This window comes from Amblyomma maculatum, chromosome 6, assembly GCF_055883805.1.
Source record: "Amblyomma maculatum isolate TAMU_Amacu chromosome 6, ASM5588380v1, whole genome shotgun sequence".
In the NCBI taxonomy this organism is placed as follows: domain Eukaryota; kingdom Metazoa; phylum Arthropoda; class Arachnida; order Ixodida; family Ixodidae; genus Amblyomma; species Amblyomma maculatum.
This window is the reverse complement of record NC_139349.1, coordinates 55,701,039-55,718,715: the sequence shown is the minus strand read 5'-3', so window position 1 is coordinate 55,718,715 and position 17,677 is coordinate 55,701,039. Positions and strand designations below refer to the sequence as shown.

General features: G+C 44.8%; 1 protein-coding gene across 4 annotated transcripts in view; it reads right to left on the bottom strand.

Annotated features, from left to right (window-relative positions):
* Positions 1-3,904: 3,904 nt before the first annotated feature.
* The window catches only part of LOC146185788 (FAST kinase domain-containing protein 4), a 49,401-nt gene continuing 35,628 nt past the window's right edge, over positions 3,905-17,677 (bottom strand). For all 4 annotated transcript variants that reach the window (XM_084606717.1, XM_084606719.1, XM_084606718.1 and 1 more), the window contains exons 6-11: positions 15,433-15,711; positions 14,828-14,946; positions 13,687-13,807; positions 7,469-7,541; positions 7,249-7,363; positions 3,905-4,052 (exon numbers count right to left, since the gene is read on the bottom strand). In XM_084606717.1, coding sequence (XP_084462843.1) covers positions 3,960-4,052; positions 7,249-7,363; positions 7,469-7,541; positions 13,687-13,807; positions 14,828-14,946; positions 15,433-15,711 — 800 coding nt within the window. In that variant the 3' untranslated portion in view covers positions 3,905-3,959. The remainder of the gene's footprint in view (positions 4,053-7,248; positions 7,364-7,468; positions 7,542-13,686; positions 13,808-14,827; positions 14,947-15,432; positions 15,712-17,677) is intronic.

Here is a 17,677-nt window from a genome sequence, read left to right as displayed (position 1 = left end):
AGTCGAAAGTGCGACTTGACGATCCGAAGCACAGGTCGCGATACGTCGGCCCAGGACGGCAACCTCTTACGTCTTTCCCGCACCAGCTTCCAAGGTCGAGTCCCTAGCAGTAACTAATCAGTGAAAATAGAGACTGTTCCAATTGGTGCTTGTCAACGGTGCTGATGAAGGGTGTCGCTTGGTTCTCACTGGGGCCTCCGATGCATAGTCGAAGGTGCGACTCGATGATCCGAAGCCCAGGTCGCGATACATCGACCCAGGAGGGCAACCTCTTGCGTCTTTCGTGTTGCGTCTTTCCCGCACGAGCTCCCAAGCTCGAGTCTAGTAGTAACTAATCAGTGAAAATAGAGACTGTTCCAATTGGTACTTGTCTTGACGGTGTTGATGAAGGGTGTCGCTCGAAGTTGTCTCGCTGGGGCCTGCGATGCATAGTCGAAGGTGCGACTCGACGATCCGAAGCACAGGTCGCGATGCGTCGGCCCAGGAGGGCAACCTCTTGCGTCTTTGTCGCACCAGCTCCCAAGCTCGAGTCCCTAGTAGTAACTAATCAGTGAAAATAGGGACTGTTCCATTTGGTACTTGTCTTAAGGTGCTGATGAAGGGTGTCGCTCGAAGTCTCGCTGGGGCCTCCGATGCATAATCGAAAGTGCGACTCGACGATCCGAAGCACAGGTCGCGATAGATCGGCCCAGGAGGGCAACCTCTTAGGTCCTTCCCGCACCAGCTCCCAAGCTCGAGTCACTTGTCTACTGCCGCGGCAGCCGCGCGGAGCAGGCGTCGTCGCCTATAACGTCCTACTCGCCTTGAGGTGCATTGCGCCCACGTATCTTCAAGGCCGCGGGCCCCGTGAGTTGCCGTGAACAAGTGGTCCTGGTCCACGAAACCGCCGCAACACGTCTGGCTTTCTTCTGCTTCCGCCCTCTCAATGGTTATTGCTTCCGAGCAGACGCGCGCACTTTGTGCCATCTGCCCCGCTCCGGAATTCCCACTGATGATTGCGTCTGCTTCGTACGCTTCATGCCGACAGTTTCTTGGTTCTGTTAGGGATGGATCCTAGTTAGTCTTCTTTAAGCGGCGGTTTCAACTCACACGTGACAGTCGGCAAGATTGTTTCCCTTCAGGTGGCGATAAGAGGACATATCTTGCTGATGATGGAATCGGGGTTTCTTGATCTCTTGTTGGTTCTACAAAACATTCACGTTACTCGAGGAGAGGTAAGGTTAGCTATATATAACAACATAAATAATACAAGAAACAAGCAAATAGAAAACTTTACAACTAACTAAGCCTATGACCAGGCGAATTTACCCCCATATTGGAGAAATGTTATCTTCAAACCAGAGGTCGAAGAAAGGAAAATCAATAATTCTGCGATTCCCTCGACGACTCGAATGTTTGGAAAAGGAAAGGTTCCAACCAAACATAAACAGCAGAAGTCATTTAGGGTGTTTCATTCATCGGTTCTTTTGCAAAGAACAGTCGTTAAGGGAGTAATTATGCGCTGAAAGCCCCGGGCTTCATGGCATTTTCCGCCGACCAGAAAAGCGGCAGCGAACCATAAAGGGAAGCCCCCTCAAGGCCATCCAAGCGCCTCCTCTAAACACCTGAAGTCTAGACAAATCTTTCACTACATTGTGGGCAGAACTGCGCATGCGCGAGGAAAAGAGCCGCGGCAGGAAGGGGATAAAGGGACGGAGCGGGGCTCTGGCGGTGGCACCGTCGACAATCTTCGACACAGTCGACAGCCGCCGCCGATTCTTCGCCGCGAGACCCTTTGGGGCCAGTTCATCTTCCTGGTAATCCCCGCGACTGCAGTCTGCAGGCACAGGTGCACACCTAAATCTCTGAACAGCTATCTCGAGTCATACATTGGTGTACAGGAGACCGAATGGCGTACCAGAAAGTTCAGCGAACTTCGCAGCATGGCTACATGAGCGCGCAGTGACATATCGGAGCATTTGCCAGCATAGCACACAGCAATGTAGGGTCAACTGCACAAGCCAGCAAATAAAAACGAGATGCATGAAAGGCAATAAAACGTCCTTCGCACGCAGTATACCTCGCAACTATAGTCAATTTTCTGGCGTTTTAGGAGGAGGGACAGGCTGCAGGGGATATGCGACCCGCGCAGAAATGTTAAAATCACTGTCGGTGGTGGTAATGTGGGATTGGTCAGATCCAGAGCAAGAGCGAGGGCCGATGCCTCCGAGGAGATGTGCATGCGGATTACCTGCCGCGGCGGCCACGTTTTGGCGGAGAAAATGGTTGGTTGGTTTGTTTTAGTTTACAGCAGGGGTTCTCAAGCTTTTCTTTTTTTTTGCCTTAATAAACTGCTGCCTCGTGCGGTCAGAGGGGAGCTGGAAGAGATGCAAGAAAGATCGAAATAGAATACGCGCGCCGCAACAGCCGCCGTCTCCTACCGAAGCGGCGGCGAATGCAGCGACGGCATGAACAGATACCCCGATGGCAAGGAGCCTCCGCTAGAACGGATGAAAACACCTATATTTCCAGTACCGGTGGGACAGGAGCAGCCGAACACTTCCCACCCCCTATTGAGCCACCGCGACAAGCCTTCTCTCACAACTAAGGACTGGTATCGCGCAAGGTCTTTGCCTCGCTTTTCTATGTAGCGCTAGATAGTCGGCATACGTCACTTGTCACCCGCAAGGGGCGACAGCGGCCGAAGTGGCATTTGTGTGGTCGCGAGCGCGACCCGAAGGAATACCTCCTGTAGTCGATACCAGGAAGGAGAGGTCTGGTAGCTAGAGATTTATAGCTCGGACATGCATATGAGCGGCTTCGCATGCCCAGTAGTCCCAGATGACCGTGTAGATAACCAGCAATGACAATCCAAGCTTGTGAATATATAAGCTTTGCTTGCTGCCGACACTGCTGCCTCGTCAGTGCGCGGACATTCTTGATATCCCGCTAGTTGAGCCCTCTCAGCTCTAAAAGCATCGCATGCTCTGTGGGGCCAAGGTTGTGCAGACTAGTGCTTGCCACAAGAACATTGATGTCGAGCATGAAAACGGAATCTTTGGCTGATGACTGCTACAAATGAAGCGATGGCTCCGGCCAGCGATAGCTTTAATTTCAGCTCCTCCTCCTGTTGGCTCCAAGTACAATACTGTAAATCTTTAAGGTAGAAAACCAAACTGGAACTTTTCTCTCTACTGGGAAGCCATCATGCCCAGGCTCAGAAAGTCAGCTGGGCAACGCCAACCAAACTGGCACCTCAGGGACCACTTCGACCATCCCTGGAATGGTGGAATTTGGCTGTAGAGCTGAAACCATGGAATGGACTACCCAGCTGAATTGACAGTTCCAATTGGCTGTCCTGTCAGGTTCACTTGATTTTGAATCCAATCTGAATGCCCAGTTCAATATACATGGTAGCTTGCCTAAGCAGACAGGGTAGTAACCATGTCACATCATATAACGGAGCTTTATTGCGACCAGACCCTTGCTTTTGAGACAGTTCAGAAAATTAAATTGAATGCATTCCCATTATTCTGTCTTACCTGCTGATATCTGCAACAATAGGTATATATAAATATAATGTGGCTGTTAACCCACAGTTCTGTTAAATTTACTCAGATCTGAGATTTATAGCACAATTGCAGGAAACTAGAAGTCTTCACTATACTAGGCTAGCAGAGGGTCCTGGATTCATTTCACAGTTTAGTGAGTAGTTTGTACGCACGTTGTGATGAGCATAAATGAAACTTTTAAAAACATTATTGGCTTACTCTTGGCAAACTATTTTTAACTCTGCAAATATTTAAATATGTAAAAGCATATAAGGTTGCGCTAGTACATGTGTTCCCAGTTTATGCAACTTACCAAACATACTTTTGTCCACATCCACATCATGTCCTTAAAAATTTTTGAAAGGAATGCAAGAGCATTTTAATCTTAAATTTATTTGAGGAATAATAGTCTTCTATGTACACTAATCTTTAAGAGCTAGCAACACACTGGAGCAGTTTTTCATGCAGGTACTTGACTCGTTGGAGCACAGGCTTCTTGTCATCGTATTCTGTATAAGGAACCTGGAAATATATTGAAATGTTGTAAACATCAGGTTTTTTTGTCAACAAGAATACTTACGCTAGCTTTTAAGGCATTCATCAAGGACAAGAAGTTTTGTTTCATTCAACCAATAGCCTGCTTCTAATGCATTAGATAAAAAAGAGATGTATTACTGCACAGACTGCTATGTTCACTGTACTCAAATGTTAGCTGTTCAATATTCAATATTTTACAAAGCTTAGCAAACTATTTTAAATCCATAAATATTTTTAAAATTTTGGGGCCCTTATGATCTACCTTTAAGGATATGATGCAACAACGTTAATGGCTGCCGTTTGCCTGCTCCCTGTGCAGATCCTCGTTCGTGTAAGTGCACTTTGCTACCCACTTAATCGTTAATTTTTTTGCATTTGTAATTTTTGCATGGGGGAGGGTGTCTAATTCAGGATCAAAGAATCCTGGAGGGCTGAATTCTGAACTCACTCTACCATATCAACGACGAAGCCTGAGTAGACAGCAGCTGCAGATTTCGGCCATGCATGTGCTCTTGTGACTTCACACAACCTACTGACAAGTCAGTGCACAGCCACGCCACCTGCCAATTTACACCTGCCAGAGTTGTTTTTCGCTCAAACGCAGACAACGCTGAATTTTCTTCGGAACAAAGCTTTCCTTTTTTTTTCTTCTTTTTTTTTCCGCCACGTTTCAAGTGCTTGGAAGGTTCCGTTACTCCTCCTGTATCACTTCTCCTGCAAAATAGCTGTTACATACTTCACAGCAGGCACAACACGTGTTTCCACACGCCGTAGACACTGGGTATACTAGTGTCAATATCTGGCAATCTCTGCGCTATGATAATGTGTGTTCCAAAGCCTTGCCCGTTATGCGGCCTCGGAGTTCTTGTGCCTCAGGTCAGCAAACGGATGCAATCAACACATACGCGCCTTTTAGTCTGTGGGAGGCAGCGTGACCACGTGAGGTCTTCGCTAGAGCAGGCAGGTAAAGGCAGGTGCACTGCCTTTACCGCATCGGCAAGAAAGCTTCCCCGCAGTTCACCACAATGATTCGCAGAATCTGTCTTTTCAGGGTGCACTTTTTTGCGAAGAAGCATGTGCAAACATATTTTAATGCAATAGCATTGCAGGCCTCGTTACTCAGAAAATCCGGCATCAGCATCAGTGCCGGCGTTGTAAGTGAAAAATCATGGGCACAATGCTGACAAGTGATAGCTGGCAGCTGACACGGCCCAAGACACCGATTCTTTGATGGCTTATGCGACTTAACGAGACCACATGGTTTCAGAAAGGTAGGACGAGCTGCCAACTCGGGTTGCTCATGAGAGATGGGAAGGTGTAATAAGAATCAATCTTCCAATGCTCTTGGATACTGAGTCAGGCACACTGCTCCTAGGCGACATAGACACCGCCATACGGCTTGTTAAAGCGGGGCTTTATATGCAAACGACCACCTGCAACAGGTAGCTGGATAATGTGGTAGCTTAATAGCTTAATATCGCGTCATACCCTTAAAGGTGAAGCTTAAGTGTCCCCAATAATTTTCTTTTTTTCTTATCAGTTCTGCATGGATGTCCCGAGAGTTCCGTCGCATAGGGTCACCATGGTTTGCAGTCGCTGCAAAAGTCCACCTAAACCGATGAACACACGAAACAGTTCGTTTACAGTGGATCTTGTCTTGCATTGAGGAAGACAACCCGGTCTCACATTGCGCATCTTATCCGGGAATCCACCTTAACCAAATGCATCCTAATACTACCATATAGTACAATTATGACACAAAAGTGTAAGCAAAACTTGGCTGAAATTTTCAGCAGTCAAAGCTAAAGGAACACTAGTATAATGGGCTGCAAATAAGAGGAGATATTAATTTTTAAGAAGTCTGAAATGTTCACAGTTGACAGTGCGAGTTGTAAGCATGTTAGTGGCCCAGTGCACATGACAAAATAGGTCAGGTAACTTCTCATCCATTAAATCCTTGTAACTGGTCAGGTCACTGCCATCATCAGCCAGACTATACCTACTGCAGGACGAAGGGCTCTCCAATTTTCTTCCAGTTAACCCGATCCTGTGCTAGCTGCATCCACTTGACCCCTGTAAATTTCTTAACCTCATCCACTCACCTAACTTTCTGCTGCCCCCTGCTATGCTTACCTTCCTTTGGAATCCAATTGGTTACTCTTAGAGACCATCGGTAGTCATCTCTTCGCGCTACATGTCCTGCCCTTGCCCATTTTTTCTTCCTAATTTCAACTAGAATGCCAGTAACTAGAGTTACTTCTCTGACCCACTCTGCATGCTTCCTATCTCTTAATGTTACACCTATCATTTTTCGTTCCATAGCCCTCTGCGTTGTCTTCAACTTAAGTAGAACCCTTTTCGTTAACCGCCATATTTCAGCCCCATAGGCGAGTGTCGGTAGGATGCAACTGTTATACACTTTCCTCTTGAGTGACACCGGTACGCTGCTAGTCATAATGTTTGAGTAATTTCCAAATGTGCTCCATCCCAGTCTTATTGGCCTCGTTACTTCCTTTTCATGGTCCGGATCTGCGGTCACTAAGAGACACATTCACCTACCATTTCCAGCACTTGGCTACCTATATTAAGCTGCTGCCCTTTTCCCAGACTGTTCAACATAACCTTAGTCTTCTGCATATTAATTTTTAGGCCTACTCTTCTGTTTCTCCTGTATAGATCATTAATCATTACTTGCAATTGGTACCCTGAGTTACTTAACAGGGCAATGCCTTCAGCAAATCGCAGATTACTGAGATATTCTCTATCGACCCTGATGCCTAAGTGCTTCCATTCCATGTCTTTGAATACACCCTCTAAGGGAACTGTGAAGAGTACTGGGGAGATCGTGTCTCCTTGCCTAACACCTTTCTTAATTGGAATTTTATCACATTCTTTATGCAGAACTATGGTTGCTACGCAACCACTATAGATATCTTCAGGTACTTTCACATATGGCTTTCACATATGACATATGGCATTGTAACTGGTATAATATGTCACAAAAAGAAACTGCGATATGGTTGTCGACCATCACTGGCATAAATTTAAAGTGAGATACAGCTCTCCTCAGTGCATCACTCCACTCTGTCTCATTAACTTCAACGCGTGAGCTATGTGAACTGGCTTTGTCTCAAAATACGTGCTGCACGACACCTCAACTGCAACCATAAAACTAACCCACCTGAAGCACCTTGTAGCCAAGACTTTTCAGCAGCCGAATTCGGATAGCATTGCTGCCCGTTGGCACTTGGCTTTGCAATGTCAAGTCTTTGTAGTCCAGCACAACCAATGCGATTCTACAAGGAAAAAGGTGGAGAGAACACGGAGTTGCTCAATTATGCTTATGAGTATGACACTGCAGCTTACAAAGAAGTCTTCCAGCACTACGACTGCAAACTAACCTGTGGTGATCGGACTGAGGCTTTGACTCAAGGAGAACTGGCTGTGCGTTTCTGTCAACAATCAGTTCACCATCTGTTGAAAAAGGATGGCAGAGGGCGCTGAAGATGAGCACTAAACACAAAACATGCACGCAGTGCAGAACTGATCTATGGCCACACATATTTTTTTTATTGCGAAAGTAATACTACGCCAGGTCTAATCGCTCGTCGTGTGGTCCGTGGCCTGTGGACTCCTCTGCTTCTCAATGATGAGAAGACGACGAAGAAGAAGAACACTTGGCCAACCGCATCTAATGCTTTTGCTCCATATTCAGTTCAGCAGCGTTGAACCCTTCTCTTTTTTTTTTTTTTTCCAGCATTAAGTGTACTACTTCATGTGTCGGCACTGAATATGTCTGCAGATGTATTCCAATTTCCACATTGTTTCTGTTACATGTCTCCACACTGGAGACATGTAACCAAAACATGGGTGAAGAAAGCTGTAGAAGCCTGCTGCACTATTTCCAATGCCACTCTGTTTTACAGTGTTGATTCCTTCACTGCACTGTTAAAACTGTGACACGGACCAATTTGCCCCAAAATAAAGTCGAAATAAAGAAGATACCATTACTTGCAAGGACCATGGTGCTTCCAGTAGAGAGTGCCTTTTTGTCAATTTATCGTGCACTGTTCTGAGAAGGCATGCTTATTTCAAAAAGCTTGCATTCTACAACTGGTGAATAAAGAACTATTAAATCTTGACTGTTTTCTGATGTCCCCCCCCATACCAACAGCAAAAACACTTCTTTAAAGGTGCCCAATCAGATGTGGTACTAATAATAATAATTGGTTCACAGGAACGAAAGGCGCAGTATCTGTCACACTTGTTCCTGTGGACACCTGAACAACACCATAAGAGAAGAGAGGAAGGTGGGAGTGAAAGTGGAAAGAGAGACAGAGGAGCCCTAGTGGAGGGCTGCAAAGTAATTCTGACCACCTGGGGATCTTTAACGTGCAGACATCGCACAGCACACAGACGCCTCTTCGTTTCGATAGAGGCGAAACGAAGCTGCCGCAGTCAGGATTGAACCTGGGTACTCTGACACAGTAGTCGGGCGTCTTAACACTGCAACATTGCGGCATGGTTGCGCTACTCCTCTTCCGAGAAAAATTTCCACCTTAGTACAACACAGCCTTGACCGCCTAGTAAAGAGCAGAGACATTAGTCTGCCAACCAAGATCCGTATAACCCGTGCTATGGTCTTTCCAGTTGTGATGTATGGATGCGAGAGTTGGACTGTGAAAAAGACTGACCGCCGAAGAATTGACGCGTTTGAATTGTGGTGCTGGCGAAGACTCCTAAGAGTTCCTTGGACTGCCAGAAGATCAAATCAGTCGATATTGTCTACCATAAACCCTGACTGCTCATTGGAGGGTCAAATTCTAAAGTTAAAGCTCAGCTACTTTGGTCATCTGATGAGAAGAGAGGAGTCGCTGGAGAAAGATTTGATGTTGGGAAAGGTTGAGGGTCGCCGGAGAAGGGGTAGGCAGCGAACGCGATGGTTAGATGGCATTCTCGAGGCATTGCAGATGAAGCTATGTGATGTTAAGAAGATAGTGAGAGACCGGAAAGCGTGGCGTGACATGGTCCATAGGGTCACGAAGAGTCGGACACGACTGAACGCCTGAACTGAACTGAACTGAACAACACAGCAGCAGGTGCAGTGATTTGTTGAGCAGAATTTGCATATAGGCCATAAAAAAGCTTTCCGAAATGCTTCTTCTGGCACTCTGAACAAATGGCAGTGACAGCAGGATCCCCGCGTGGTTCAGATGAATGAAAGGAAAAAATGTTTTTCCTATAGGTTCACTTGTTTTGCAATTATCCTTATTTCACTTCAAAATATAACATAACAAATATATATATATATATATATATATATATAACAATGTATATATAACAAACACAGGTTGACAGACTCACCAACAGAACTACTCAAACAGGCAGGTCTACTCACCCTTCAAAACAGAGCAAAACTAGCGCGCCTTAAAACCATGTACCAGCTAATACACAATCACTTAAAAATCGACACTTCAAGATACATATCAAAATCACAAACACCACAAACACGTAATAATCACGCTCACACTCTAAACGAGTTTTCATTCCATACTGACACTTTCAAATATTCATACTTCCCTCGTGCTATACGCGAATGGAACACCTTATACACATCCATTGTTAATAATTCATCATTAAATGCTTTTAGTGCACGTGCGAAACATAACCTACTTACATCTCACTAATTACTGTGTTCTTATGTCATTACGAATTTTTCTCCTTCCGTTTGTTTTTCACTTGTCGTATTATTTGTCCGCGAAAATCTTGTCGTACGCTCCTCAGTGTGGTCTTATTGCTATAGTATAATTTGTTATGCATAATTTTGGTATCATATTCTTTCATGTACCTGATTAATTGCCATTACTATATTTTGTACCTCTGTATTTTTTTGCCCTTCCTGTTACGATCCCTGATGGGATTGACAGTATCGAATAAATAAACAAAATAAATAAATAAATACATTTACAAAAGAAATAGAACAGACCAATTCGAACTGCACAGGCCTCCTGGGTATGGTTCTGATATTTCGGCCAACAGGTACACACATCAAAACAATAACTGCATGAGACTCCACGACCTTTTGCCTCCATCCAAGCTGAAGTGGCAGGAAAATACGCATTCAGACCTTTTCCTCTTCCATATGAAACATGCCTTTATTCCCAGGAGTACGTAGATCACATGAGAACAGATGACGCATCCTCTCCCATGATGTTAGAATAGGTTCGGTGCATGAACAAAAATCTCCAGCATGACGAGCTGAAGCAGCCTGTACTGTGCGCGTCCTCTGGCGGATGATGTGCCAAACTTGAAGTTTTTGACACAGGGCACACCACTCGTAAACTTGGAGGAATACTAAGGCAGATTTGGACAGAATACAGGCGGTGTGAATAGGTGCACTGCTGACTGCTTGCCTTATTTTATGAAGGTCCCTCCAGCTTTAGTCAGAACAAATCTAGCACCTTGTGGTGCTTTATGTTAAACGCTCGTTGTGAAAAACGCATCTACTCTGTGATATGCTTGACAGTACTTATTTTCTCTTAAACAATACGCTAAGCTATGAGCAACAATGCACCTAGTTATGCAAAAATTACAGGATAGCACTTAACTTCGCTTGAAAGCATAATGGCGAAAGCTTGTCCTCCTCCTTCTCGCTCTCCTCTTCTGTCTACCTTTTCTCTACTTATTCTATCTTGCATGTTTGTGTACTCGTTTCAATTTCATTACTTTCTTTTCTTTGGCTTTGTCATCAGAACCTATTGTGACGTCCTTACCGGGAAATTATGTTGAAGCCAGAACCTATTGCGACGTCTTGCTGACACATCTCGCGTAATCTCGTAGATTATTGTTGACACATCTTGCGAACACATCTCACGAAATCGTGAACAGATCTCGCAAACGCGAGATATTCATCATGAGAATAGAAAGGCTTTTACCTTAAAATACTTCATGGGTGCATGCTACAGAGAAAAGTGTGATGGCAATTAACATGTGCAGTTGACAGACCAGAGGCAAACTAATACTATAGAGCCGGGCTGAGGCAGAATGAAAAAACAAATATGGTTTTAAGGAAATGAAAGGCACAGTAAATGTATCATTTATTTGTGGACACCTCAACTACACTGTTTGCGAAGGGCGGAAGGTGGAATAGCAAGAAGGGGCATGTGCCATAGCAGAGAGCTCTGGATTAATTTGAACTGCCTGGGCAGCTTTAAAGGGCCACTGTCCAGGGAAGGCCCTTTTAAGAAAAGGAGCCCAGTGTTTCGATCAGGTACCGGAGATAGTCTGTGCAAAATTCTACAGCGACACGCGCGCCGCAAAGCATCGAAAATACAATTCAAAGCTCCCTCATGCTCTCCTTTGAGAAGCCAGCTTCACCGCTCCCTGCGCTGGCCCGACGGGCCCCGATAATGACGTACGTATCGGGAACGACGTCCATTGGTCCGTCTAGCTGACTGACGGGAGAAGGATGGGTGTCTACCGCTCGCAGCGCGCTTTTCCCTCGCCACGGCCAGACTGAATCCAGCGGCGCGCGCTCCCTCGACCTTTTTTTTTTTTTTTTTTTTTTTTCGCGCTCGCGGAGAGCCACGCCCCACCTACCGCCAAACGCGGAGGAGGAAGGGGAATTTGTATTGAGGAGGCTAGACGACCTCGGGCAGGAGAGTGAAAAACCTTTGTGAGGGAACGGAAGGAGAGAGGCAGGATAGAATCGGGTGATTGCGGTGGCTGTAACTGCGTTATTAGTTACTCTTTTCAAAAACATTTTGCGGCCTTGCGTTCCAGGGGCGAAGTCTCACAGTCACCGGGGAAGAAAATATTTTCGACCGGAGGGTGGACAGTGGGCCTTTAACATGCACTGAAATTGCGCTGCACATGTGCGCCTTTTGTGTTTCACATCTGGCAGAGTGCAGCAAGCAGCGTGCAGAGGCAGGCTTGAGAAAAGGGGGGAGGGCAGGGGGTTGGGGTTAGTGCAGGGCAGCATTTTCAGGATAGAAAAAGCGGGAATGCAGGTGCTACGCAAAGGAGAGAAGAGGATAAAAGAAGAAGGGGAATAGTGAGAACGCAAAGAAGAAATAAAATGGAGAAGCAATGTGGGAGGGGAATGAATGAAGAAAAAAACTTGGTAAAGGAATGACAAGATATGAAAGAAAGGATCATAATGACGAAAACAAGGAACACAAAATGTGTCAAACACCAGATGTTATGAACGATAGTAAACAGAAGTGGCATTGCAGTGGTAATATTTCATTTCACTGTTTATCAGGCTGCTGCGTTTACACTATCGTTATTTTGAGTTTTTTGAAATTTTCCTAGTCAGTTGGTTGCAGCTTCAATGATTTAATTAGAGACATGCATGATTACGTATGTCAGAACATTTTTCTTAGCTCCAGATTCTAGTTGGCTCTAATTTAATTTTTGGAGGTTCCAGTTGGTCTGAGCTCTTTAACTGCAATTATTGTCTCATTAAGAACCATGCACATATCTAACAGGCTAAAGTCCATGCTTAGAATAAACAATACAGATAGCTCTGCCAACAGTGATGGCTATAATGGCCATTCACCATTCATACATTGCTAATTAGTAAATAGCCCAAGCCTACACAGCAAGGTAAACTTTCTTCTCATTTCGATGGGCCGCTGTCACCCACTGAACATAATTTAAATTTCGCGTTACAGATTGCACTTGGAAGATCAATTGAATCGCACATTATATACGAAGTACCAGATGCCGGAAACCAAAAATCCACTAGCGGTCTACACACTTGACAGCCCAGTTGGAAAATCAATTAGAACCTGAGAGTCTCGACTAAAGTAATGGAAATAAGCTGAAACAAGAGTTCCAAAGGAAACAAACAGAGACAGTTGGAATGCCCAATCAGACCTAGGCATTATTTTGACACCGGCCTTGCACAAAACAATCTACCGATGTTCTCGAAAATGAGCATTTATGCAAAGGCCCACTTAGTATCCATAGGATAACTGGTGAACGGAATGAGTAACTGCTTTGAAGTAAGCTACAAACTGCATTCTGCAGTTTAAAGCTCACACACTTTGTGTTCGTCATGAGGCTTATTCTATCATAACCGCACAATGGCTATTGGGTGCCACAAATACATCCATGTTTGTTAGCAGGTCACTCAATCTCCTTCAAATAATGGAATGAAGTTACAAACGCAAGAGACTGCGGAAACCTAGTGAGCAATACAGCCTTCGGGGGATCCTACCGAGCGTATTGTCTGCAAATGTTTTCTTATTTCTCTAAGTGAAATTAAAACACGAGACATGTAGCCATCAGATCCAAGCCAAATTACCTGTAGATTGAGCTTGACAGCTGTCACGCAGCAACACATTAAAATGTACTGATTAGCTGGGAGTAACCACGCTGCAATGTTACTAGCCACAGTTGACAATGACTGCCAAGTTAAAGGCGGAATTAAACTGAGCAAGCGATTTGCAATGTGACACTACTTAATGTATGCCCTTAACATGGCCCCACGGCCACCAACAGCCTTGGAATGAGACCTAGAAAACTGCTGGGCCAAGTGTGAGAACGGGTGCAACCTAAAGTCTACCAAGTGCCTTTTTTTTGGGGGGGAGGGGGGGGGGGGGGGAGGGCTTACCAGCTGAGAGGCCATATGGCAGGCTAGGGGTTGATGACAGGTACCTCCCAAGTGGGGCCAGCTGGGTCAATGCTTCCTTCACAGACCGCTGAAATGCTCCTGCCTCTGGCACCTTGTGGTTCTGTGGTGCAAAGGCAAGGCAAAGATGCAGAGGATGTCACGCTAAATGTTTCAATTGTGATGACAGACTTAAGTAAATGCAAATTTGGTTCACAATAATATTAACTTAGATAGTCACAAAGCTTTAGGGCAATGTTTCACAATCATATTAATTTAAATAATCACAGTGTTCTAGGGCAATGTTTCATAACCATAATTGAAAAGGCTGAGTAATGAAGAACGCAGCTTTAACACCAGATTTCTGATTGCACAATTTTTTTTTTCTTCTACACCTGGTGGCAGCCTAGAAGACTCGGAATTTAGTTCAATGCTCATATCATTTCTGAATGCATCTTACTCGCAATGATGATCTTGGACATTTTTTTTGGACAGCCAAAATATGTTTGTCTTCATGTTTTACAAAGGTGCCGTGCCAAAACTCAACAGTCCATCATAACAAAAAGGTTGTTATTGTACACAGTGTAGTTCTGTGTGGGTGCGGGGGGCAAAATATACAAAAATGAAAAAAATCTGCTCCACAAGGTGAGCATCTCGTCAAGAAACCAGAACAGAGAAAAAAGCTGACTTTTCAATCATTTCCCCACTATGCAGTGCCACCCCAGTTTAAGAAACAACTTTTTTTACAGTGCTTCCAAGTAATGTTCAGCAGCGAGACCCGAGAACAGCACAGAAAATAAGGCATAGGAGCGGATACAATGATTCATTAAAAGGTTAGTTGCCTAGCTATATGAAGTTTTATGGTGCATATATATAATTATTAATTATATTACTTATTATATGAAGCTCTCCTCCATCTGGAAACTTCTAGGTGGCAAATAAACTGATTTGATTTGATAAGCAGCTATGACTATCATGCACCAAACGCAATCATTAAAAAAATAATCATAAATCATAATTCATAAATTCATAAAAAGAATGACAAAAAAAGCAATTTTTTGGCCATTTTTCTCATTCCCCATCAGGAAAATGGTCAAACTATAGTTTATCATGCCAGTAATGTTTGTGTACACTAACTTGTTACCTCAATAATGGAATCAACCTCTTCTTTCGGAAAAGGAGGCCCTTCGGAAAATTCCAGATCGCTCACGGCAATCAGGTTGAGCAATTTCTGTCGTGCAGGCGAAGCAAGAGCTGTATCCTCTGGAGGCCAAAAAAAATGAAAATAACAGTATTAAAAAAATATGCTCCATTTCATAATGCTCATAATATGAACGTGGAAGATAAAAAAGTAACTGATCTCTTGACCTGTGTCAGATTAGCTGAAGGATTTTTACGAGGTTAAGTGCTGTCACGTAAACAGAACCCAAGCAGTACGATTCGTTGGCCCAATATTGGCAGAGTGTTGTCCATGTCCGGTCCAGCATATTACCAATATATTACCAACATAGTACCAATATTGGGCAAATCGTCTCTGCCGCCTGGGTAAATGATTTGATTTGAAGAATAAAGCATTGGAAGCCTGTTTACGTCTTATCTTGTGCATGCCTCCTTTTTGTACTTGTTTAACTGCTCTATACACTTAAACTGTTAGCGCTGCGTCCACAATTCCGCTTGCCGGAATATTGACCAGCGTGTGCCAACAACACAGCCTCTGATTGTTAGAAAAGCTTCAGTTGCACCGCTCACCCAAAAGGGGTGCGTAAAAGTGACGCTGAAGAACCGAGTCCAGGTGACTCTGCTGAATCCTGCCAAGTAGAGCCAGTGACCAGACAATGTCGAGCCAGACGGCTGGCATAGTGGCAAAGCGCTCGTCACGCAGTTCCTCCAGAAGGACGGGAAAGAGCTGCTCCTGACACTCGGGCGTGTATTGTAGCCGTGCTAGAGCCAGCAGGCAGGCAGTGTAGTCGGCGGGACGGCAAGATGAACGGTGAGCCACCATCCAATTGCAGCATGACTCCAGAAGCTCTGCAAAGGCAACGAGCACGTAGTGTCACACCAACGCTCAGTGACTGTCGACGGTGACAAAGACGACAAGCGTATGTCGAAAAGGTGCATGCTACGAAGAAGACGGCAGACAAAGAAGAAGACGCAAGAGACTGGTGCGCTAGTTAAACGTTCGACCAGAACACCGACCTCAGACTGAACGTACTCTTACAATACACACACACACACATATATACATATATATATATATATATAGTGGTGATATAGAGAGATACAGATAGTGAATTATCAATATAGAAAAAGTACTTTAACTGATTCATGGTCCCTCTTATATTCCTGGAGACACTGAATTCAAGAGAACCTGAAGTGTGATGTAAATTCATCTTTTTTTTTTAATGCACTCGAGTCCATGTTCGTCATTTTTCTATTTTCTAAATAGCGCTTTTTTTTGCCCCTTTTTTTTTGCATTCTCCGGTTCGTTTTTCGAATATTCTTACAACCCTTTCTCAGCCCCCAGTTTCTCTGTTATTTTCTTCCTACCTGGCGACAGGTTTCTTCCCAGGTCTCCTACCAAAACTTGTTCCACCGTCCTGTTTTCACCGCCACATACACACCCCGACAGTATTTCATTCATTAATTAATTCATTCATTCATTCCTGTGTCTACTTCAAGTTGCATCAGTCGCCACCAGTGGCGTGGGCAGAAATTTTTTTTTAGAGGTGCTGACGTTGCTGCTCAGCCTCCTCCGTATCGAGATACCTTTCACCAACCTGTCACCTCTCAATTGCACCATAAATTCTGCATAGCGGTTCGCAAAGGTTGCATGGATGAATAGTACCGTCCGGGGTTTTCGTTCCATCGAGTATGCTGCGCACGTAGCGTTACAGACGAAAATCATTTGTTTAATTTAGCAAATGCAGAACTGAAAATTCATTATAGCCAGTTTTCCAGCCATACAATTAAGATTAGTTCGAATACGTAGTGTTCCTGACAGACTAGCAGATGAAATGGTTCTCTGCACTCTCTATAGAGTGCTTATAACTTTGATTATAATGCAGCATTTGCACTCTAACAAACTGAAATGTTACGAACAGACGAGGATTCTCAGCAGACCACTTCGACAAACTTTCCACCGGAGCATACATAGCGGTTAAGAACACCGAGATTCAGTGCAAACAAGACACCCGAGAGGGAGATGACAGCGCGGCGTCAGAAGATCGAGTTGCCTGCGGAGGCCAATCGTGTGGAGTCACGCTCCCTCCTAGTTTTTTGTTGTTTTTTTTTCACGCATTCCATCTTTGCGTGCTTTGTCAGCTTGTCTGATAGTATGGCTTGTCTCCTTTGTATGGTCTAATGAACGATTTCAGAAAACTAAATGCACCTTTTGCTTTTTGAGTGTGAAAAAGACATACTGGAGACAAAGTCCAGATTGATTTCTGGCTCTGGTGGTTGTTTTGGTCTGCAGTGCATGACAGTACAAAAATTTTGTGGGGGGCTGAGGCCCCATAAGCCCTCCCCCTGGCTACGTCCCTGCTCGCCACTCATGCTGTGAAGTGTGGTCTGAATTTTTCAAGCATTCTGTTTCCCATTTAGAGCACACGACGCACTGCAGTCAGCACTGTTTGTACGTGACCGAACTGAATTTTTTTTCTGCTGGATTGACTGCGGAAGGGGCTATGCATTTAACATTCATCTTGCTGTAATGCAGCTTGAGAAAACAACGCATAGCAAAGATAGAAAGCAAAATAAAAGATGCAAGAAACTGGCGGCGACCACCCAAAGCATACACGCAGCAATGCGGCTGCCAGGTCGCCGGCGCGGAGCCTCGACACAACGGCGAAGCAGCCAACGGCATGCGGAGGATCGTGCAGATGGCAGACAGACATTTTTTTCTTTCCTTTGTATGTCGGCTCGATCCACTCCTACCTGCCCACTGGAGTTGTTTTCTTGCACTGCTAATAGATGGCGTTGATGTCGCACCAAGCAG